This window comes from Mycteria americana, chromosome 1, assembly GCF_035582795.1.
Source record: "Mycteria americana isolate JAX WOST 10 ecotype Jacksonville Zoo and Gardens chromosome 1, USCA_MyAme_1.0, whole genome shotgun sequence".
NCBI lineage: Eukaryota > Metazoa > Chordata > Aves > Ciconiiformes > Ciconiidae > Mycteria > Mycteria americana.
The window spans coordinates 66,296,617-66,319,941 of record NC_134365.1 but is presented as its reverse complement, the minus strand read 5'-3'; the positions used below and the strand labels follow the sequence as shown (position 1 = coordinate 66,319,941).

The 23,325-nt window shown below is 40.3% G+C and overlaps 1 protein-coding gene across 1 annotated transcript in view; it reads right to left on the bottom strand.

The window, feature by feature from the left end:
- Positions 1–20,778, bottom strand: part of MTPN (myotrophin) — a 46,362-nt gene extending 25,584 nt beyond the window's left edge. The window contains exon 1 of the mRNA XM_075503593.1: positions 20,404–20,778. Coding sequence (XP_075359708.1) covers positions 20,404–20,475 — 72 coding nt within the window. The 5' untranslated portion in view covers positions 20,476–20,778. The remainder of the gene's footprint in view (positions 1–20,403) is intronic.
- Between the last annotated feature and the right edge of the window lie 2,547 nt (positions 20,779–23,325).

The following is a 23,325-nucleotide window of genomic DNA, read 5'->3' as shown; positions in this document are numbered from 1 at the left end:
GTAATTCCTGTCTCCATTATTCTGGAAAAAGATGAACTCACTGTACAGTCTGTTGCATTACTTCCATCTCTTCACATACAAAGGATGGCCATTCTTATAGAGTATTAGATAACTCTGACATTTTAAATATAGCAATAACTTGATTGTTGTTGTCTGAGTGGGAAAGAGGAAGAGTGAAAAATCCTCTTCCTATAAAGAATAGTTTAAGTCCTATGGATGAGATATTTGGAATATCTTACTGCATATTGAGAATACTATTTCCAAACACTTCACATTTTACTATCTTCCCCGTAGGCCTTTGTTCACACTGGTTGTATTTGTTTTTAAAAATTCAAGAAAGAGATTAAGTGAGATACTTCATCTTAAGTATTTCCAACCAATCTCCTTGCACAGATCTATAGCAAAAGATGTTAAGAATTCAACTTGAGGAAAGCAGGAGCATCTCAGGTTTTGAGCATTTATATTCCTCAGGTATAGGAACAATAGGCAAATATGTGCAGATGAAAGAGAAAAGTAAAATTTAGGTATTGTACCTTTTTGTTTCTTTGTCACACCACAGTGCATGGTCTTTATACCAGAAGGATCGCATGTGTAATATTCCTTTATGCAACGTTAGCAACATTCTTCACTTTAAAGCGCATGATGTAACAAAAAAAATAATCCTCCCTGGGATTCTATGCCAGAAGAAACATTTGAAAACAAACAGGTGAAATTCAGTGTAGCATCTGCTTTCTACGTTCGTCTTCACAAGATGTCTTTTAAAAAAAAAGAAAATCCTAGTAGATAGCTAGATAAGCTTTGATACACCCAATAGCAATGATGGAGGTGTAACTGAAATGTAAAAATCTTTCTTACATTGTGATATTCTGAATCCAGAGATCCCCCTCTGATTGCAAATGCCATGGTGAGACATCCCGATTTAATTTTAACTTTGTAAAATGAAACTGGCAGAAGTAAACTGTAATTTATGCTGTTGGATACAATCTAAAGACATATTTTGCTGTAATAGAAACTATATCGGTATCCACTGAATGAAATCTTTCCTTCCAATCTAACTCATTTTTAGTTTTTACTCTTTCAGGCAATTAGTTAGGTGTAAGTTTTATGTTTTTAAGTGGAACATAAATAACCTGAGCTTTGAAATCACTTAAGAGCAATGTATTCCTTAGTCTTCTGAAGGGAGAGCAAGCTTGGACAAACCACACCTTGAAAAAAATTATTAGCCATATACTCAAACAGGGTTTGGCAGACAATCCTGCACTTCCACAATGGGATGTGGGGAGTATGGAGGAATTAATGTGTATTAAAAATCTTCCCCTAATACTCTCCTTCCTTTTCTCAAAGTTTGAGTCAGCTCACACCCCTTCAATCATTCTCCAGTATAACTTTTTCCAGATTCATCCATCTCTGGAAAGACTTTTAAAAAAAACACAAAAAACCAAACCCCAAACAACATATAAGTACTATGAAGATAAAACCACATTTTGCTATCTTTGTAATTCTACTTTATTCTTAAAATGGTTGTATTTTAAGTATTTGAGCCAAAGTTAAGCCACTGCTTAACCTATGTTTGTTTCAGTTGTATGTTCATAAACTTTTCAACTGTTTACTGCTGTCACATGTCAGCTCTGGGGCTCATCTAATCCAAAAGTTACCTCTCTAGCACTGCAGATCCAAACACCTTGATTGAGAATCCTTAAAAACAATACAGCAGAAACAACTGAAAAAATCCCATTTTCTACATACTTTTATTATTCTTCCAGGTCAATCATTCTACAATATTCTTAAGCTCACAATTATTTTAGAAATTGTAAGTCAAACAAAAACTTCTGCCCTTATTTTCTACTTGCTGTAACAGTAAAAACATAAGACGATGTTTTTACATAACTAATCCATGGGTCATAGACACTGGTGGTAATGAGGGAAAACTCAAGTACCACGCTTCCTGAGACCTGACTAATAATCTAAAAATATAAGGACAGTTTAATTCTACAAACTTGTAAGTCTACTGACTCATGGAATCACAGACTATTTAAGGCTGAAAGGGAACTCTGGAGGTTATCTAGTCCAACATCTGCTTGAAGTAGGTCCAATCAGATCAGGCTGCTGAGGACATTGCCCAGCCCAGTTCCACACACCTGCAAGGATGGAGGATTCCACGAGCTCTCTTCTTGGGGTATGATCATCCTCACAGTGAAATACTTTTCTCTTATACCTAACTGGAATTTCTCACATTCCAACAGGAACTGTCGCCTCTTGCAGTTTCACTGTGCACCTCTAAGCAAACTTCTCTATATCCTGCTCTTGGTACAGAAAGACAACAATAAAGTCTTCCCTTTATCTTCTCTTCTTCAGGAAAAAAAAAAAAAACAAACAAAAAACCAAACCACCACAATTCTAACAGCATCTCCTTGCACATCCTCCACAATCCTGATGGCCCCCAAACTCTTAATTCTGAACACGTTCCAGTATGTCAATGCCTTTCTTGTACTAGGGAGCCCAAAACTGGACACAGTACTCATATGCAGCCTTAGAATTGGTAAGAACGGAAAAATTTATTTCAACCTGCTGGCTGTTTTCTTGCTAATAGAGCCCAGTATGCTGCTGGCCTTCAATAATGCAAGGCCACACTACAGACTCATCTGCAGCTTGATGTCCACCAGGACCCTGAAGTCCTTTTCTAAAAACCTCCTACCTAGCCAATTAGTCTCCAGCTTGTACAGGTGCATGGGTTTACTTCTTTCTATCCCATTGTCCTGACTGGTAAAGACATGCCATTGTCTAGGTCACCAATAAAAATATTAAACAATACTACCAATACCAACCCCTCATAGATGCCACTGGTAACCACTTAGAAGCGATGTTGCCAATCACAACCTTTCAAGTCCAACAGCCCAGCCAATTTTCCACCAACTTTACAGTCCACTTACCCAGTCCATGTACCACAAACTTCGACTTGGTGTCTCACTGTATCCTGACATTGTCAAATGGGTTCTAGGAGGAGGAGGATTTGCTCCATAGCCTTCCCAGAGACTGAGGATAAGCTGACCTACCTAGAGTTCCCCAGATCTTCATTCTCATCATTCTCAAATATGACTGTGATATTCGCTTTCCCAGATTCATCAGGAACATTCTTCCCTTTCTTCCTTTGCCTGCCTTTCATTATCAGTACACTAGCCCCTTCTACTGCCCTTGAGATTCCTTGCTAGTTGCAACTTCAACTGAACTTTGGCTGTCGTACCTCCACCCCTGCACACTTGTGCAATGTTTCTACATTCCTTCCAGTGGACCATTTTGCTTTCACCTTCTGTGTAACTCTGTGTATAGGTTACAGATTCCTCAAAGTATGTGACCAGGGACGTAAGTTTTATGTCCAAATAACAGCCTTGAAGAACACTCTCTCAACTGAACATTTCTCCTGCTGTCATGAGTGAGTCCCAGAATGCAAAGAAAGGCCCCTGAAGAATCTTAACTTTCTTTACTTTAGACAGGCCACAGTATCATTTAATCTATATTCAAATAACACCAGTAAAAGGCAATCTGATCTTCCATCATAGAAACAAAATTTTATAGCTTGCCTCCCCTGAACTCTTCTTCCACCAATCAGTTGCTTAAGCACAGAACTGGAGCCTCAAATACCCTGGTTTTCAATTAACTTCCTTTAAAGACTCAAGAAGAACTAAAATTTAATGCTATGAGTTCAAACACAAAAAAGCTCTCATTTTTTACTTTTGCCAGCACAAAAAACTAAGCTGGAGGTTTACCACCGAAAAGTCAAGTGCTACTACGTCAGTTTTCTTACTATCGAAATTTTCTCACTATTGAAACGTTCCTTGGGCTTACATGCAGAGAGCCCAGATTCCTCATATGACCCGATAGTTCTTTCATCCTTCTCAGTCTGCCTCTGCAGCGGTTCCATATGTATTCCATTCTGTAACCCTAGTTCTCACCTTATGACTGCCAAAGAGCTGATTCACATACTGCTAACCTTAACTCGAAGTTGGATTTGTAGGTGTCTTTTGTTCCAATATATGTATTTCTGTAAAATATGTTGAAGAAATCTGACAGCATTATAGAACACCAGTTCTTAACAATAGAGCTCACTATGTAAGAATATTCACCTGGTCTGCACTTTAGGCCTTCAGTTCAATGACCCCACAACATTCCAGTTTTTTTGAAGTGGTGGTGTAGTTCAACTGAGTTTGTACCCACTATAGAATAGTCTCAGGGTCTAAAAAGCAGCATTGACTTTGAAGAAGTAGTTTTCACTCCTGCCAAGGTATAAACTGATTTAGCCAACCAAAATCCATACTAGCACTTTCACAGGTCCTTGGAGATTACTGATAGAAACACCCTTAAAATTAATTCAGTAAGTGAGGCCTAATGGCTTTTCCTAAAAAACTTATTTCTAGTTTTCAAGTGTTAAAATTAACACTACTCAAAACAAATTCAAGTAGCAGGGACAATAAATTAATCACTTCTTCCAAGCTGGTTACACAATTTTCTCTAGAAGTTTTGTCATGGTAACTGAAATGGAGCACTAGCCTGAAGCAGTTTCTGCTGGGTAGAGCAGAAAGGCTAAGTATCTGCATCCATTACTGAAACTGACTCAGTTTTAAATTGCTACAGTAGACATACCTTCACATCAGCTGTCTTAATACAAACCTGAAAGTAACTGAACCACTAGTCTAGTACTTCAGACAAGGAAACCATTTTTGTAAGCTTCTGGGTATTTCATCATAACCCTAGACTAACATGCCATTTTCACATTCCTGTCCATTTTTATTAATTAGAAACAAGAACAATTCAAATGTCCAGCTTGTAACACAAGTCAGTGCAGGGTATTATTTAAACTTTTGTACTTTTTTTTTTCTGTAAGGGGAAAAAAAACTCTTGACGTACAATGCTTCAGGGATTGCAGAACTAAGAATTGGGCAGAGCAGATGAAAGATAAATTCCACATTTCCACTCAACCTGATACATTGAAAAACTACTCAAAAAATGCAGGAGGCCTAAGGAGAAGTAACAGTTTTCTATATATTCTGCTCAGCAAGATTACTGAGTCTCAAGTTTTCTTGTCTCTATCTTCTGATTCACAAGAAAAATGACCCTGTTGCCCCTGGTCAACATTCAACCTAAAATCAAGAGTGGAACATGGCGAAGTAACTAATAACTCAAAGGTTGGGTTAAGTCCAAAGAGCAGAAAGGGAAGGAAAAAGATTAGGTGGTGTAACTTGTGAATTGTTTATGATTTTGAAGCAGATTTCTTCAGTTAAAAACCAGCAGTAAGTTCCTGCCAAAGCTGAGAAATCAAGTCATTGTAACTGCAAGTAGGCAGTTTCCCATGGCAACTGCAAAAATTGTGTAGGATCCACGTTTTCATTTAAATACTCTATATTTTAAAAAATTACTTACTTTCAGTCCACTAAATAAATTAACATAACCCTGTCTCATTCAGCTTGCCACAGTGAGACTACTGCTGCTGTTGCTCAGTGGTTCAGCAAATTCTGACCATTCCAGTAGTCTTCCAACTGCAGCCCAAGTGGACCACAGTTGTTTGTGGACAACTGAAAAGAAGCACATTACCTAGATTTATTGTATGGGATAACTACTTTCCACTTAGAGAATTTCAGAAGATCTAGAAGTTTTGGGTTTTGTTTAACAGCTGAGGGCAACTGCATTAGCTAAGCCTTTCTACTGATTATCTTTGTGTTCACGGTAAGAGATATTTACTGACACCTTTTTGACACTGCTGGGTTTTTTATTCCCCGCCTTCTAAATTTCATAACCTGGAGCAACAAGGAATTTTATCCCACCTGCCTTCTTTCTACCCTGTATGCTTTGGGGAATATTTGGGACAAGCTGTCTTTACACCTTCCTGTTATCACATCTTACTGAAACAAACAGAAATAGCAAAAATATCCACAAGAAATCCTATAGATGATGAACAAAAAGCAAAATCAAGTTAACAGCTGTTGAGAAGGGAACTTCTTGAATACAGAAAGTTAAATCTCTGTGGAAGAGGCTGCAGACATCAGTAGCAAGTTTTCATTGCTGTTCTGGATCCATATTTAGTCTTTGCTATTAGTTTTGCTTGCCACATCCATCTGAGCTTCAGTATTTAAAAAGCTGAAAAAAGGCTACTCAATTTCAGCATAACATCCCCCACTAAAAGACCCTCACCAATTTATCACAAAGAGGTATCTGTTGTGATGATAGCGTGAGTCTTTCCAGTTGACATTTTGCAGCAAGTTCTACAAGCAGAGCAGACAGATGTAGATGTCCATGTGGGTTTAAAATGGGTATCTACTTTGCAATTTTCTACTTCGATAGAAGCCTCAACTAATGATAACACCAATACTTGGTCTACACAAATTAAGAAAATTAATTATGAACCTGATGCTGGATTTTGCCTGTCTTGATGTGGTATTTAAAGTACTCTAAATATAGGAGTGCTTATAAAAGCTTTTCATTTTGGCTTAAGCCAACAAAAAGGTATTTAACAAGCATACTTTTTGGGTTTTGTTAGTGGTAAACAAGTATCTAGCTTATTCACCATAATCAAATGCAATCTAAAGTCCTTTGTCTCAGTCAAAAGAATACGATTCCAGAAACAACTGCTAAATAAACTGAACTACTAAGCCATCTGTGCTTCAGTTGTTGTATCAGCATTTTTAAGAGACAGACCTGAATACACGAGTTGTTCCGTAGAACAGCGACAAACCTACTGTTCCCTAGCTACAGCTTCTAGAAACTTGTGCTACAATCCCAGCTTCAGAGATGTGTCAAATATGCACATTATTGAAAACAGTTGTTCTCCCCCCCAAAACCTTAGTCTGCCCCTAAGACTTGAGTGAGAAATAGTAGAAACCACTCACTATTTGCATTAGCAAGTGATGAAACAGGAATGAATGGACCAGTTTTGCAGCTTCTCTTAGCTCTTATGAATTCCTATTTAAAAGTTTTGTCCAAAAGCACTTGCCTTAGTTAGGCAACAGCTCAGAGTAATGGCAGCAACTAGTTCTGACAGAATAAGCTGTGGCAGACAAAGGTATTATTACTTCTAACAGGAAACTCTGTCCAGAGTACTACTTTAATTGATGAATGTTAGTGTGCTAAATATTCTAGATCATGAACTGAAACAGCTGATGATCAGACACACTTTCTAAGGTACCTCTGCTTAGAAGAATTGTTAGAATTCGGAGTTAAAGTTAAAATGCTTTAGTTATAGCACCAGGGCTTGTCTATCAGACACTGCACAGGGGGCACAACTAAAAATAAAACCATTTAACCACTAATTCTTAAGGAATCACAGCCAGATCTAATGACTGTATACCTTAACTTGACATAAAAGTAATGTTCACTCTAAAGAGATGTGTTAAGTACTGTATCCATTGAACACAGCGCAGTGTCCATTTTCACAGGGAACACCGAGATGGTGTAAAAGGTTTTTTCCTCCAGAAATGATTGGCCAGACTCCATGTTTTAACACTGCTGAATGCAGTTGATCTGGTTTGGACGATACCCACTCTAAGGGTATACTAAGCAGAAAATATTCCAGCCCACATGGGTGCCAGATGATTGCTAAACAGCAAACATCAACCATACTTAACCAGAAATCAGATGAGGTCTCAGTAATTCAGTACTATACCATCAGCAGACTGACAACAGATGACACGATCGAAACAGGAAAATCTACAAAACACCTGTTCATGTAGTTTCACACAAACTCAAGCTTAACAGGTCAGATCATCTAGTCATAGAATTCTGAAAGCAAGTTTGGACAGACAAAAATACACTGTACCATGCTTCACTTCCTTGGTGCCACTAAGTTTGTATTAGAGTAAAATATTAAGTTCAAGGATAAAGCAATCCAAAAGTTTAATAATAGGATTCAGGCTATTTCCATCATTAGATCATTGCTGCAAAAGTTAACCAGCTGAGCAAAGAATAAAAGCCATTACCACCCAATCTGCACTTAGTTGCTAGCTCTGAATTAAAGCATTTTCAGTTACTGTAAGAGACCCAACATCAACATCTGTACTAAAATCCTCAGTACACATTGTCCAAAGAATGCACAGGAAGTGACTGTTTTGATTCTAGGAGCACAGTAGGCGCCAGCTATCGGGTTTCAGTTTCAACAGATGCCAGCTTGATATTTTGACTTCTGTGCATGATCTAAAAACTAACAATAATAAAAAAACCCCACACAATAATAAATGAGTTCTCAAAGTTAAGGTTGTACTCCATCATGAAGATGTAAGAGGATAAACAGGAAGATGAGTATATCTTCCAAAAATTACTGCTACAGTTTAAAAAAAATATTGAATTTAAATGTTATAATTGGGGCTTACCATCATAAGCATGACTTACTTCTCTAGAATCTGAACAAAAGGTATGTCCAAGGCAAGATCAAGTGTTCTATCAAACCCAAAGCAATGAAGCTTAGCTTCTAAATAAGTTTTCATATAAGATTAACAGGCATTGTTTTTCTGTGCACGTTGAGTTTACATTTTCTTCATACAGCAATGCATAAAGAAATATTAAATATCAAAAGCGGTATTAATGAGTTCTAGAAGGTTGTGCCTTAACACAGATTTTTGTTGACATGCTGAAGCAGTTGATGATTGGAATCATGCAAAAACAAAACACGGAAGTAAAAAACTTGATCAGAAAAGCTATTTTTAAATCCATAAAACAAATGCTGCCTTCTAAGCAGTATATACTTAAAAAAACATACGCATTAACATCCACAGAATGGCTCTGTAAACCAATTATATACACTTGGAGTATTCAGCTTCATTGTAATACTTCCATTAAAACTTACCAAAATTGATATTGCACTTTTATAATTGAAATAATCCATCTACAAAAGTTAAGCTATTTTTTCCAGATTTCACCAGGAATTACTGTTAAAAATGCTTTGGTAAGTACAGTCTACTAATTTGTCACAAGAACTGAAGACCATTTCATGTTATACTCTAATTAAAGGAACATACTTTGAAATCAAATGTATTTACTGTTGAGTTACTATCTCCAAGATAAATTTAAGTAACAGATAATTAATGCTCTATTACAGGCCAAATTCAAGTTTTTTAAACCATGCTAAATATCCATCCCTTTAGCCAAGGAAGAGTTAATACTAGTATTGAAGTTATTGAGAAGTTAGCAATCCAAGAAATAAAGTTTCTTTCAAATGCCTCACTTGAATACAAAAGATTCTGTGGAATTGATTATACAGGGCATACACAGAAATGCAGACCTCACAGAGACTCTCCTGACCCGTCTTTTTTATATAAGGACTTGAAACCTCTTCCTCCCAATTGTGCACCTGAATCAAGTACTGGAAGTGGTTTTGAACAAATATAAAAATCCTTTTTTAAACATTTATTCCCTCGGTATTTGCATTCATAGCATCATTAACAAATCAGTTTAGAAGAGATACGCTGATGGTAACTGTTCTATGGACAGCTCTCTATCTTTTGTCTCCAATGGCATTCCATCTCATCTTTCCTCCTTGAAGCTAATCACTAATTTATAGGCCACAACTGTGTTAAAAAGCAAGTTCATAAATTACTGGAGTTTGGGGCAAGAACGTATCAGTCATTCAATTATCAAGAATTGATCTTAGCTCATAAAAACTTTGAGCACACAATTCCATTTTATAAACCGACTCCATAATTACATACAATTTAGAATATTCTTTGAACTGGAAGTATGACAGGCAAATCTTCAGAATACCTTTCTAGTGATGTTTTGGTCTGTTCAGCTTATTAGCCACTGCACGCAATTACTCTATTTGATTTTCAAAGTGTAGCTGAAGGCTAAGTAAAATGATTTCACCATTTCCCTTTTGGCCTGTAACCAGTGAGGAAGGCAGCAATGTATATAAGCAAAGACAAAATCTAGACCGTACTCCAATTCTTGTTGCAGCAAGAAAGTTACAAAAATTCTTTCTTTGGAGAAATGCAATAACCTCTGGCATATTACGTATCTGTACTGAACTACAGAATTACACTGCATACAAAAGACTAATAAAGACCGTAAAAACTGGCAAAGTGCTGAAAAACACCAAACCTCAAGTCCCCCAAGCTACTTCAAAGCCATATGTATATGCACTATGAGTTTACAAGACCATATTTCTCTTTCCATTCCTACTCTCCCTCATCAGGCTTTCAACTGCTTTCAGGACAACATCAAGTTATTTGCTGTACTTTTCTTTATTAAAAAAAACAAACCACAACACACCAAAAAACCAAAACCCACAAGTACATTCCAGTCAAACTGAGAATTAAGACAGGAACTGTAGCGCGTTCAATAGGACTTATTAATACTGATTGCTTTCCAAGTCAGAGCGCTGCAGATCTTCACTGCGTGAGACAGCAACACAGATACTAGTCCCTTAAACATTTAAAGGAAACTATTGTTTCCCTCCCCATCTCTGGCATGTGATTGCAGAATTTGCCACTGGTAGTTGCGATCAACATAGGCTTTAGCATCAACTTGCAGTAAAAAGAGCCAATAGCATATCCAGTGTCCAATAAAGATTTCAGTCTTTTTAATATGAGCTGTGCTAATTTGTACCTACCCCTCCTCATAACGAGCTAAAGCAGAAAAACATCTAATTGTTCAAAACTGCTGAAACTGCAACTTGTAAGAAAAACAACTGTTGTATAACTGACAGGTCAGTTATTGGCACTTATTAATTCCAGCTAATGCTTTTGTCCTAGTAATAGGAGATCTGTCTACACAAATGACAACTGCCTCTTTCCACAGAATTGTATTGGCTGGTAAATACACCATTCAAGGTGGAGATTGTGCTGTAGGGGGGAAGAAAAATTAAGAATAACTTAATACAAACCTTCAACTTCAGAAGTGTGCAAATTAGGTACAAAGAAGTAACTCTGTTCACACTTTTGTCTGGATGCATATTCAGAAGTTCAAACAAGCATAAACGCAAAGCCATAAAAAACCTGCTAAGAACACTCAACTGGGGATGCATATAAAAAAATGAATATGTGACTTAAGCAATACAATTTTATACATCCCCTGGCTTTCTGTATCTTTCCTAAATTTTCTCTTCTGACCTTTCATCCACACCTTTAAAGTGCCTTCCAGTCTCAAAAATTCTTGGACTTGAGAATCCTGTGTTTCTGAGTCCACTATGTTCTGCTTAAACTTGGGTAGAATATTTGACCTTTAAGTCCTGATAAGCATATGCTCCTTCAGAATAAGCATACAGAAGTTGTTTGGTCTATTGTGAACTGTCCAGGGGATTCCTTATTTATGCATTTTGACACTGCTGCAAGATCCATTCATTCAGTATTTTTACTTATGTGGCCTTCATGACTCACCAATTCCATGGTACCCAAGTCAACATTCAATGCATAACCTTCACAACTAACACAACGTTCCACATATTATTCCAAATGGAGACAGAACACAAATGACTGCAGAACTGTTCTCTTGGACTTCTAGAAAGCTTAGCTCATCTTCCATATGCCCTCCTGCTGAAATCAAAATTAACTAACTGAATTGGAAGACATGAGCTAGGCTTGAAAAACAAGGATTTAGTAAAGATAAAACCAATAGAAGAGGGAAAACTGAGGTTAGAATAAGGCAGGTGGGAAGAAAAGGAGCAGTACTAGAAGTAAATATTTTCCTCACACCACTGAACTCTCTGCTTGTTATTCATAACCTTTTCCTAACTTTGTACTGTCATACTTAGTAATGCATATGCTAAAGACCACAAACTTGGACAAAACAGGATATAGTCTTAGCAGAGATAAAATTCTCTTTCAGGTCAGGGAATGGAGTACATTAGTAAAGCTTTCATTAACAAAAATTTAAATTAAATGTCTTATTAAAACCTGATTTTGATCACTCTCTCTCTACTTTTTGCAGCAAACACTAATTAGACACAGGACAAGTCAGCATAAATAGAACAGCCCAAACAGAAACAAATAAGGAAGTACTTAATTTTTTTATTTAAGCATAAAAAAGTTAAACGTGTCACATACTTAGGCAATCTCTTAAAGCCACCAAGAGTTTCAGAGCACAGAAGCCAACTGAATGAACAAAATGATCATAAGCCTGACATCAACATCTCAGAAAGATACTACATTTAGCAGTTCCAGATTAGTGATCAGTCTTATCATGAACTCCTGTCCTGGTTTCAGGTGAGATAGAGTTAATTTTCTTTATAGTGGCTGGTATGGGGCTATGTTTTGGATTCGTGCTGAAAACAGTGTTGATAATACAGAGATGTTTTAGTTGTTGCTGCACTAGTCAAGGACTTTTCAGCTTCCCGTGCTCTGCCAGGTGCAGAAGCTGGAAGGCGACACAGCCAGGATAGTTGATCTGAACTGACCAAAGGGCTATTCCATACCACATGACGTCATGCTCAGCATATAAAGCTGGGGAAGAAGAAGGAAGGGGGGACATTCGGAGTGATGGCGTTTGTCTTCCCAAGTAACCGTTACGCGTGATGGAGCCCTGCTTTCCTGGAGATGTCTGAACACCTGCCTGACCCTGGGAAGTAGTGAATTAATTCCTTGCTTTGCTTTGCTTGCGTGCGCAGCTTTTGCTTTACCTATTAAACTGTCTTTATCTCAACCCTCGAGTTTTCTTACTTTTGCTCTTCTGATTCTCTCCCCCATCCCACTGTGGGGGGAGTGAGCGAGCGGCTGCGTGGTGTTGCTGGCTGGGGCTAAATCACGACACTCCTTTTTGGCACCCAACGTGGGGCTCAAAGGGTTCGAGATAATGACAGATTTGATTGGAATGTGCTAGATAAAATTTATAGCTGTTATTGCTGTTTAGCTATTAATCAGCAGGCTTCTGTGCTTGCCATGGGACTTGCTTTCCTTACTGTATATTAGAGTCTAGGGCTCGTTAGTGGCTGCTTTTTTGCTTTTGCTGCCTGCCGTGCTGCTGTACTGCTTATCATCTTACGCTGCTGTGCGTAGGAACATTCTGATAACAGCAATGGCCATGCGCCTGGGCTGGCAGATGGCCAGGGCATTGCTGCTGTTTCTGTACTGCTGTACTGGATAGGCTGGAACTCCAGTGTGAACTCAAGTCGAAGGGACTGTGACCTGTGGATGAATCCACGTGGGAGCAGGACACCCTGAAGTGTCTGTGCCAATGGATAAGCCCATGCCAGAGCAGCGTATATCTTGAAACATCTGTGGCCATGGTTATGTCTGTGCCACAGCAGGTATACCTCTGAAGGGATTGTGGCCCAAGGATAAGTCCATGCTGGATAAGGTGCACCTCGAAGCATCTGTGGCTGTGGATGAAGTCCATGCTGCAGCAGGTACATCTCGAAGCATCTGTGGCTGTGGATGAAGTCCACGCTGCAGCAGGTACATCTCGAAGCATCTGTGGCTGTGGATGAAGTCCATGCTGCAGCAGGTACACCTTGAAGCATCAGTGGCTGTGCATGAGGCCATGTTGGAGCAAGTTTACTTCTGGAGGTACTACATTCTGTGGATAAGTCCAAGCTGGAGCAGGGGCAAGGGGAGGACTTCATTGCAGTGTTAAACCTGATGGTCTGGTCCAAAGGGACCAGGGATGGAGACTGTAATGGAAATACCTTTAAATTGTTCTATCCCAGGATTTGAGTTGCATGTTGTGGGAATTACTATAGCAGGAACCCATTGTTGCTAACCAGGCTAGGAGCAAGGGGAGGAGTTTATTGCAATGTTAAACCCTATAACCTGGCCCAAAAGGACCAGGGGTGGACATTGTAATGGATATACCTTTAAATTGTTGTAACCCATGATTTGAGTTGCATGTTATAGGAATTACTACAGCCGGAACCACCTGAACAAATGGAGGAGAAGCCTTACAAGAAGCAGTGCAAGTGCAGCAGTGACCTGACCTGCCTTTGGTGCCCAGTAACTCCAAGAAACACACCACCTCTCCTGTCCTGAGTAACAACCATAAGAGATGAAGCCCAAAGTCATGGACTAAATGAATTCAGTGGACATTTTGTGGACATTTATGGACATTTTACAAATATTTTGTAGGGGTGGTCCATAGACTAAGGGAATGATATGTGTGTATTATATCAAAGGATGGGAAGGGTGATGGTGGGTAATGAGAATGTATTGGATAGTGTGAGACCTGAGCATGACGTAAATGGTATGGAATAAGGGGTGGATACTGTCCTGGTTTCAGGTGAGATAGAGTTAATTTTCTTTATAGTGGCTGGTATGGGGCTATGTTTTGGATTTGTGCTGAAAACAGTGTTGATAATACAGAGATGTTTTAGTTGTTGCTGCACTAGTCAAGGACTTTTCAGCTTCCCGTGCTCTGCCAGGTGCACAAGCAGCTGGAAGGTGACATAGCCAGGATAGTTGATCCAAACTGACCAAAGGGCAATTCCATACCACATGACGTCATGCTCAGCATATAAAGCTGGGGAAGAAGAAGGAAGGGGGGACATTCGGAGTGATGGCGTTTGTTTTCCCAAGTAAGCGTTACACGTGATGGAGCCCTGCTTTCCTGGAGATGGCTGAATACCTGCCTACCCATGGGAAGTAGTGAACAAATTCCTTGCTTTGCTTTACCTTTTAAACTGTCTTTATCTCAACCCTCGAGTTTTCTTTTGCTCTTCCGATTCTCTCCCCCCATCCCACCGGGGGGGAGTGAGCGAGCGGCTGTGTGGTGCTTAGTTGCCGTCTGGGGCTAAATCACGACAACTCCACTTACATTTCAGATGAAAATGGCTTCAGAATCAGTTATATCTGTACCTTCACAAAAAGGACAGATTTGAGAATTCTGGGATGTTCATTCAGTCAGCGCATCATACATTCCACCACAATACCAGCTTTACAGGCAAGTTTGTTATTCCATGCTGTTCCTATAAAGTACTTAAAGAACTGATGCACAAACTATTAATATTTGTGAGCAATTCTTCACCACGTGTCCTCAGACTCTTTCGGATCAGACTGGGGAAATTAATTAGCCATCTGAAAAGGTGTTTTTGGTCAAACTCATACATCTTATCATACCCACTACTAAAAAGTAGCAGCCATGCTGTGTTCTTCTGAAAGTTTTTCTAGTACATTCATGGCATTTTAGTTAAAAGTAACTCTACCATGAATATGGAACCTGCTAGCAGCAGGTTACAGTAGCAAGCAACTGTGTTGTTTCAGAAAAGAAAGGTTTAGGTCATCATGTTCAAATATACAAAAAGTAAATCGAACACCAAGTTTAAGTAGAACTAAGCAGTAAAACAAAACTGTATCTTTAGCAATCACACTCCAGCACACTCGACAGTAATCAAGAGGAAAATAACAGAAGGCCCAGAATACTCCAGATAAAGAAAAACCCACATAGTACAAGTATTGGCATAACACTGAAGAGTTACAATACAGAGATATCCAAGAGGCTCCACAGGGGATAAAATCAGTCCAGCAGCTCCCAGGTCAGTGCTAGCCCTGGTATGTTCCTGGACAAACTACTGAGGTATACTTACACTGCACTGTAATCCAGCAAGGCTTTCAGGGTCCCTGTCACTTAAGAGCAAGAAAACTGTTTCCAAACCAGAAGCAATCCAGGTATCAATGTAGCCACAACAATAAAGTGCACTTCAGCATTCAACTTAGTGAGACAAGGTGAATTTCAATGTATCCATGGTATAGTTAATCTGTAACTCAAGTAATCCACCCATATATAATGACCATTTAAGTGTTTGTTTTCATTTAGTTTGCTCCTGAAGGAATAGAAGTCATTTCAATGGACACTCAAAAGGATAAAGGTTACCCCTCAGAAGTTAAGACCTATTTATTTCTCCATTCTAATCATTCTTCTCGCAGACATATTTAAGTCTCTTCTCTTTTTCACAACACTTAGATCTTAACTATAGCCCTGACTGCTACCTCTTTTTCAAAAAGCTATTTCTAAAAAATGTTTTTGTTTTAGTCTCTCCAGTTAGTTTTGCAATAGTCAAGTTTTCCACATTTCTCAAGACATATATTCAAACATCATTGTACCCCAAGGAACTGTGATACTACAAGCAGTCTTGCAATTTTGTGAAGGATGCATAGGTAGTTACTGTTTTCTAGATGAGTTATTGAAGGTCCTCTATGGATTTGGTTTTGTTTGTTTTGGTTGTTTGGTTTGTTATTTAAAAAACAAGACTCCACACCAGAAATGCCTGCTAGGCAAGCATAGCATGTACATACTTTCTAAAAACATTCGTTTCACAGCCTACCATCACTTTAACCTCCCAGTCCTCTCAGCAGTAAAAATCTGGTACTTCCAGTTTGGTTGGCTGTCCTATCTTTTAATAGTATTAGGTTAGTTGATTTACCAAACATAACTGTAAGCAGTGGTAAGTTTAGGAAGCAACGATGTAGGGGATTACAGCAGCCCATGAAGTGAGGAATTCTCAGTTAAACTATGGGAGATTAAATTGCTTTAGAACAAACATTTATTGTAACCTCTTTCTTACAAATCCAAGTTTATCTTGCCAAAAACCTTTTGCCTAGTGACTGAACAGGAATTATACTTAGCCTGAGAACTCTACCGCTGATTGGAAACACTACATGTACATGTTGATAGAGAAGTCTTTTTAGGCAATTGTACAGCTTATCTCATTCCACTGGAGAAGGAGGATAAAGAAAAAGAAAAAGAGCAAACACCATTCACGTTAAGAAGTTCTGCAGGCTTAATATACCCTGCTCTTCTTCTAACTAGCACTTTTTAACCCCCTGTTCCCTCCCTTGAGGGAAGCAAATTTCTCTAATCTGCGTGGGTCCTCCTCACCCATTTAGCTGCACATTTGATTCATCTGTTCCCATGAAAGCTTCTGCTTTCTTGGGGAATTTTAAAAATTTGAGTGGATGTACGTAGGAAGAGTGCAGAATTCCTTCAATCCCTGCAAAGACGCCTCTGAAGCCAACATATGCTGGCTATATTCAAAAGGAAGACATCAAAGAAGCAAACGGTAAAAACTACTTTTTAATCTAGTCATCATAAAAATAGATGACACCACACTTAACTGCCAGCATAACACACTAACTACAGTATTTCAGTAGAAATTAACATTTACCATAAAGAAAAAGTTAACATGATTACAGGTCAAGAAATGTAGAGACTAATAAGATGTTTCTCACAAAAAAGAAGTGTCTTACAGGACTACTCAAACTATACAAATAATCTTTCACATTTTTATCAAGTAGAAGCCAACAATGTCTTCCAAATGCAAAGACTGGCAGCACTAAGATCTCTTTTGCTAAGCAACAAAGCAGTATCTTTTGGCATTTGTCTGTTTCATTGTCACCCCTGAGAACAACTGTTTCTGTGAAAGATTCTTTCTGAAGAAAGTATCTTTAGGAGAATGCAAGATCTCTTTATATAGAAATACAAAAAAATGCAAATGGAATCTCTTCCTCCTGCCTCTGTATCCTTTCTTTGCCCAAGAACTGTTGAAGTGGCAGAAACTTCCTCTACTTGAAGAAGATAAACCATGTCATTGAAAAGAAAGGTTTTCACATTATACTTTAAGTTTCACCTGCTGTTTGAATCAAAGTCTGAGCACCATCAAGCTACCTTCCTCTTGGTACCTACTAATCAAATCTGAGATGAAAAAAAAAAAGAGATACTAATGGCTCCAAAGACAGCACCTCCACAGCTTATTACACAAAAGTGAAAAAAAGCCATGACTGATTATCAAAGTTCAACTCTTATAGCCTCACTGATGACATCCATTTATACTATAATATTTAAAGTGCCCAGGGTCATCTAGTTAGCATTTCAAGCCCTGCCATTCAGATATGAAACAAAAATCAGAGGTCAAACCCTTTATGTTGTAATTGGCAGCAAAACTGCAAGACTATAGTTAAAAGCTGTATTGTTTCCACCAACTAATGAAGAAACAAGACTAGAACAAGAAACAAAACAAATGAGAAGTTGGATATCAAAAGTTTGAGGAAGACAGACAAGAAAGAATTTTATGAAGATGCAGACTGTAAGATATATAAGACTGCCTCCCACATTACAGGGAGAGGAAACTTCTACTACTGCAAAGTTTATATAAGTAAAATTCCTGAACATTAAATCATACTTAAAACAGGAAAGCATCAGGGAGCAGAAGCCATATAACTGATAAGGAAGACAGCCAAAAGAGAAAATGCAGCATGGAAAAGATACTTTTCTGAGAACTGTAACTATCAAAGCATTATTTGCCCTCACATATTTCACTAATCTAAGAAACAAGAATGTGAAGTTCCAGCTAAGGCTTCTCCTACAGTCAGAGAATTTATAGAGTTCTCTTGCCCTTCCTCAATGCACATTTCCTGTTGTGCAGCAAAACATAAGCTCATCCTTGTAGTCTTTTCTTCCCTGAAGGTACCTCCCTCTACTTCATGTAGTTTCACAAAACCTACCAGTATCTACCCCTGTATCTAACTACCAGTATCTGTACCCCTGTAAAACTTACCAAAAAATAGCTTAAAAATTAACAAACCATTAGGAAGGAAGAGGGTCAGTCAAAACTTGCTCATATAAGTTTTGTTTCCAAGGGAAACCAGGCTAAGAGTTTACTAGCCCACAACCTGCTAAGAAAACATAATGGACTGAAAAGAAAACATTAGACTTCTTGTGTAACTGGCAAGTAGGATGCTTAACAGTTGATGATAGAAAGCATATTTGTAAGTGGGGGAAAAGAATAAACAAGATTAGGTCACAAATAAGTAGAAAATTCCCATAGTTTATTCACCTTCTACATTAGAAGCAGTTCTAAAATGTAAGATTGTTCAAGGATTGTAAGCTTCTTTTACTGTAATCATCTAACCACAGACAGTATCTCTCTTTTAAGGATTTCTACCTCATTAGTGCAGTTAGATGATGCCCTTCAACCTCTTTACTATAGCATCATCCAGGGTGGCTCAAGCCTCTTTCAGTAGCAGATGGAACTAAGCATTTGACTTTGCACTGAAGCGGATGAAGAGTGATCACATAAATCCATTTGCTACATGAGTTGCAGTGCCAGGCAGGAAGAGTGGGAATATTAAAAAAAGGCTTTGTAATTAGTACTGCAGTGGTCTTGTAGATATAAACTGACTCAAGATGGTTACTGCCAAAGTTTTTGCCTCAGCAATAGATACACAAGGATCCATTAATCACTAGCGTGCAGTGAGTTCTCCCTATATATATGGAATTCCTGTAAAAGCTGTAGCAAGAATCCAAATCTGCTGCTGAAACACTCTGGAGGCTCCCAAAGCTGAGAAGAAATAAGACACATCAATGTAGTATCCAACTTTATTACATAGACATAGGTACACGACCCTTAAACAGCTGAAGTGGGATAACTATATTATTCCCAGTTATTTCCTCTAGTACTTTACAGACAGAGCAGAGCATGTGAGCGCACAGCCACTTTGACGCAAAGTCCAGTAGCTTAGCTGAAACTGTCAGAGAAGACTATTCAAGCTAAGCTGTTGGACTTTGTACTAAAGCAGCTGGAAGTACTTGCACACATTTCTTTTTGCCAAGAGCACGGCAAGTTTGGGTAACTTTCAACCAAAGTTGACAACTGGAGTAGGAAGAACTTAAGGCATCACAGCAAGGTATGTCAGCATGTGTCAAGCTTCCAAAGACAATCACTAACTTGTTCAGAGATCTAAGTAATTATAGCTAAATTACATGTAAACCTCTGCTCTGATGTAACAGTTTCTAGACAATACTCCTGAACCCTAAGGATTCACCAAAGCAGAATCTTGCCCTTATGTACATGCACTTTTCCCACAAACCTCACTGACAGCTGAAGGCAAATGAGGACAGAATCCAGCCCCCAAATACTACAATGTACCTGAAGACTTTGCACCCATTACGCAGGCATCTACTGTTCCTGTAGCACTCGCCCTAACTAGATATCAAAACACTTCACAGAAGGCTAATGAATTAAGCCTCAACATACCCGGTAGCTTAGCATCACCCTATTAAGGATGAGCCTTGAGGCACAGGGAGGAAGGATAACCAAACTGAGGCCACGCATATGCATATACACATAAGATCAGCGAGGCAGGACTAGGATATTGGCTGTCAATCCAGAAAGTTTCACGTACTGACATATAATAACCTCAGCTGCATGCACGAGGGTCGACTGGGGGACAGGAGGGGAGCAGGGCGGCGGGTGAGAAAAGGAGGACGCACAGGAACCGAGAGGGCCGCGAGGAGGGGGAGGGGAAGGGAAGCGCGCCCTACCGCCTAGACCCTCACCACCGCGGGAAGTTCCCAAAGAGTCTATCCCCAGGTAGGTCGCGGTTACTGCCACTCCCCCAGCCCCACCCGGCCGACCCCCGAACGGAGGGCCCTGAGGCCACATCCCTCCCTCCTCAGCCCACAGCGCCGCCTCGCCCACCCCAGGCCGCTGCTGCCACCTCCTACCTTGGCCACATAGTCCTTCACCTCATCCAAGTCTCCATTTTTGAGGGCCCACATGAATTCCTTGTCAGACATCGCGGCCGCCTAGCAGAGACGCGGGCGGGCGAGGCGGCGAGGGGCCGGCAGCACCTCCACGGAGCGAGGGCGGCGGCGCGGAGGGCAGGAGCCCCTCCTCCGGCTGGCGGCCGCTCGCTCGCTCGTTCGCTGCCGGGCGGGCGGACGGTTGGGTGGGTGGGGCGGGGCCGCAGGCCGGCGGCAGTTAGGGCGGTTGGGGCTCTGCGCCGCGGAGCGAGGCCGGGCACGCGGGCAGAGGGAAGCACGGGAGAAGCCGCCTGACTGAAGGGAAAAGCGGTTTACTTGCGCGCGGCGCTTCCGCTTCCGGTTTCCATTCAGCTCCCCTCCCCCGCCCCCCGCGGTCCCCTACCCACCCCACCGAGACACCCACGCGGGAAAGGGGGGCGAGGTGCGCATGCGCAGTCCGCAGACTACCGCCGGATCCACTTTGCGCATGCGCCTACCGTAAGCGTCCCTCTGTTCCCGGAGATACCGCGGGGGGAGGAGGGGAAAGCGGAGCGGCGCATGCGCTCTAAATTCCCGCGGCCTCGCCCCGCCGGCGGCCCCGCCCCCCGGTTGCCCGGCGGTTGCCATGGTGCCGCGGCCTGCGCCGGGACCTGCCAGCCGTCTGGCCAGCTCGCCGGCGGGGCCGCTGAGCCTGCCGCGGGCTGGGAGGTGAGCCCTGTGAAACTCAGCCCTGGGCAACCCTACACTTACCTCACCCTGTGGCCGGGACCCTGCGGAGGGCGTTGCGTCTCTGCCCGGGACGCTGCGGCATGCCGGGAGCGCAGCAGGCCGCGCTGGGCTCCAGGGGGCGGCGGGCCGGTGGCTCCTGCCTCCAAACCGGCTGAGGAATTGGGTGTTTAAGTATCTGTTCCCACTGAGGAACTAAGTGTCTACATAGCTGTTCTGCAAAACCCGAGGCAATGAACATGCTCTGAATAATTATCATAATGCTTCCAAAACATGAGCGGGGAGACATAAAAGGAAGTATGTGGTAATTAATTAATATGTTGGCACTTGCTGGTTACATCTGTTTTTTGAAACCACATTTTGCATATGGAACATGCAGCCTGTTGGGTGAATCATGCTTGACTGCTAGCAGGCAGCCACTCTTCCTAACCCCCTCTGGCAAGCACCATCCTGAACAGCCTTGGAGCTAGAGCTGCTCTGCTGTGACTGTACCCAGTCTAGCAACAGTATGAAAAGGTACAGATGCTCTCTAAGGGCAGCAATGGTCTTATTAATGAGAAGGAGGGGGCACTCCACTATACGGCCGAAGAAAATTTGTAAGGGGGGGGGAGGTGGTGCTGTACAGCTCGTGATTTTTCTGTGTTTTCTTTGTATTTCTGAACCACAGAAATGTTACATATGTAGGGCTTTGCAGATTCTTGTCAGGGATTAAATGTATTCAATTGAAATAGCTAGAATGTTACTTGCAAGGAAATAAAAATCTATACGCTTTCAAGTTGGATTAATTTCACTTATAAACTGACAAGTTTGGAACACACGGCTTTGTCCTTCTTCCTTTTCCTAATGTCATTAAAGAAAAAGAAAACAAAAAACTGTGAAAGACAAATTGTCAAGCGCCCTTGAATTGTTTTGTAAATGCTCCCAGTACATGCATAAATACGAATTTTTCAGTGCTTAATTTTGCAGTCTGCAGAAATGGTAAGCAAGTTTGCATTTTTTTAATACGCTAAACCCAATTTCTTCCTTTTTTAGGAATCCTGAGTTAATAAGTCTGGTGAAAACATATTTAAAATTCTGGATGCTTACTTAGATATTTGAATATGCATCAAGGAGCCAAGTTGTCACCACATTTTTTAAAATGTTGCTGGACACTTCTGTTGCCGTATTTGTGCTCACTAGCCTGTGAATCTGATCTTTCGATTTTACCAACAATTTGCCTATGTTATCCTTACTGCTATCTCATCACTGAAGCAGAAAAATTTTCACACTTTCCTCTTTCTCTACAAGTTCTGTTACCTAAAGCACATGGTTTAGTTGGACATTTCTCCCCTTCTACCTGATACATGCCTTTTCTAGAGGTACACTCATCGGTTAGCTTCAGGCCCAAATTGTAAATGGCTTTTGTCTACTTAGTGACTAATACTGGATCTCTCAGGCACGCATCCAGAAATAAAACCCCATACCTGATACCATTTTCTAACTGTGGGATGCTGTCAGATATGCCTTAAAAAGCTGCATGCGCTGCCTTAGCCCTCTTTCTTTTACTTTTTTTGAGTTTAATTCCAACTCCTAGAAGTCTATGTGCATGTAAGAACTTTGGTTCTTAGACATATTAATCAGGAAAGAAAGTGAAAGAAATGCAGTGAATATGCGTTTAGCAAAGGAATTTCTTAGAATTTTTTCTCTTGAAAGCACTATAAAGTTACAGTTATTTGAAAAGAAATGCAGTACTAAACATAGAAAGTCTGTGAGACCTGGGTTTGATTATAATCCTTGAAATAGGAACTGCTTTTACGCATCTCTCTACTTACCTTGTCTGTCTTGTAAGCAGTAGTGGAATCACTTTCTCTTTGTGCAAAGGATCTCTTCTTTGTACTGTCTTGAACTGTACTAGCCAAAGCTCTAGGCCAGCTGCAAGTCCACTGGTTGGAGAATTAGTTCATTGTTGAGAGAGAGTCATAACTGTTAGCCATAGAATTTACGTTAGCTTCTCGGATATAAGCATTTACTTGATGACATTCCCTACGTCAAAATAGTATTTTAGTCTCATCAGCAGAAGTTTCAACACAACATGCAAGTCACGCTCCAGAAGAGTTATAGTGTAAAGGACACCCTAAACAAAGTGCCGTTTGTATTTTGATAGAGATATAAGCCAAATGTATTACAAGCAAGAACAAA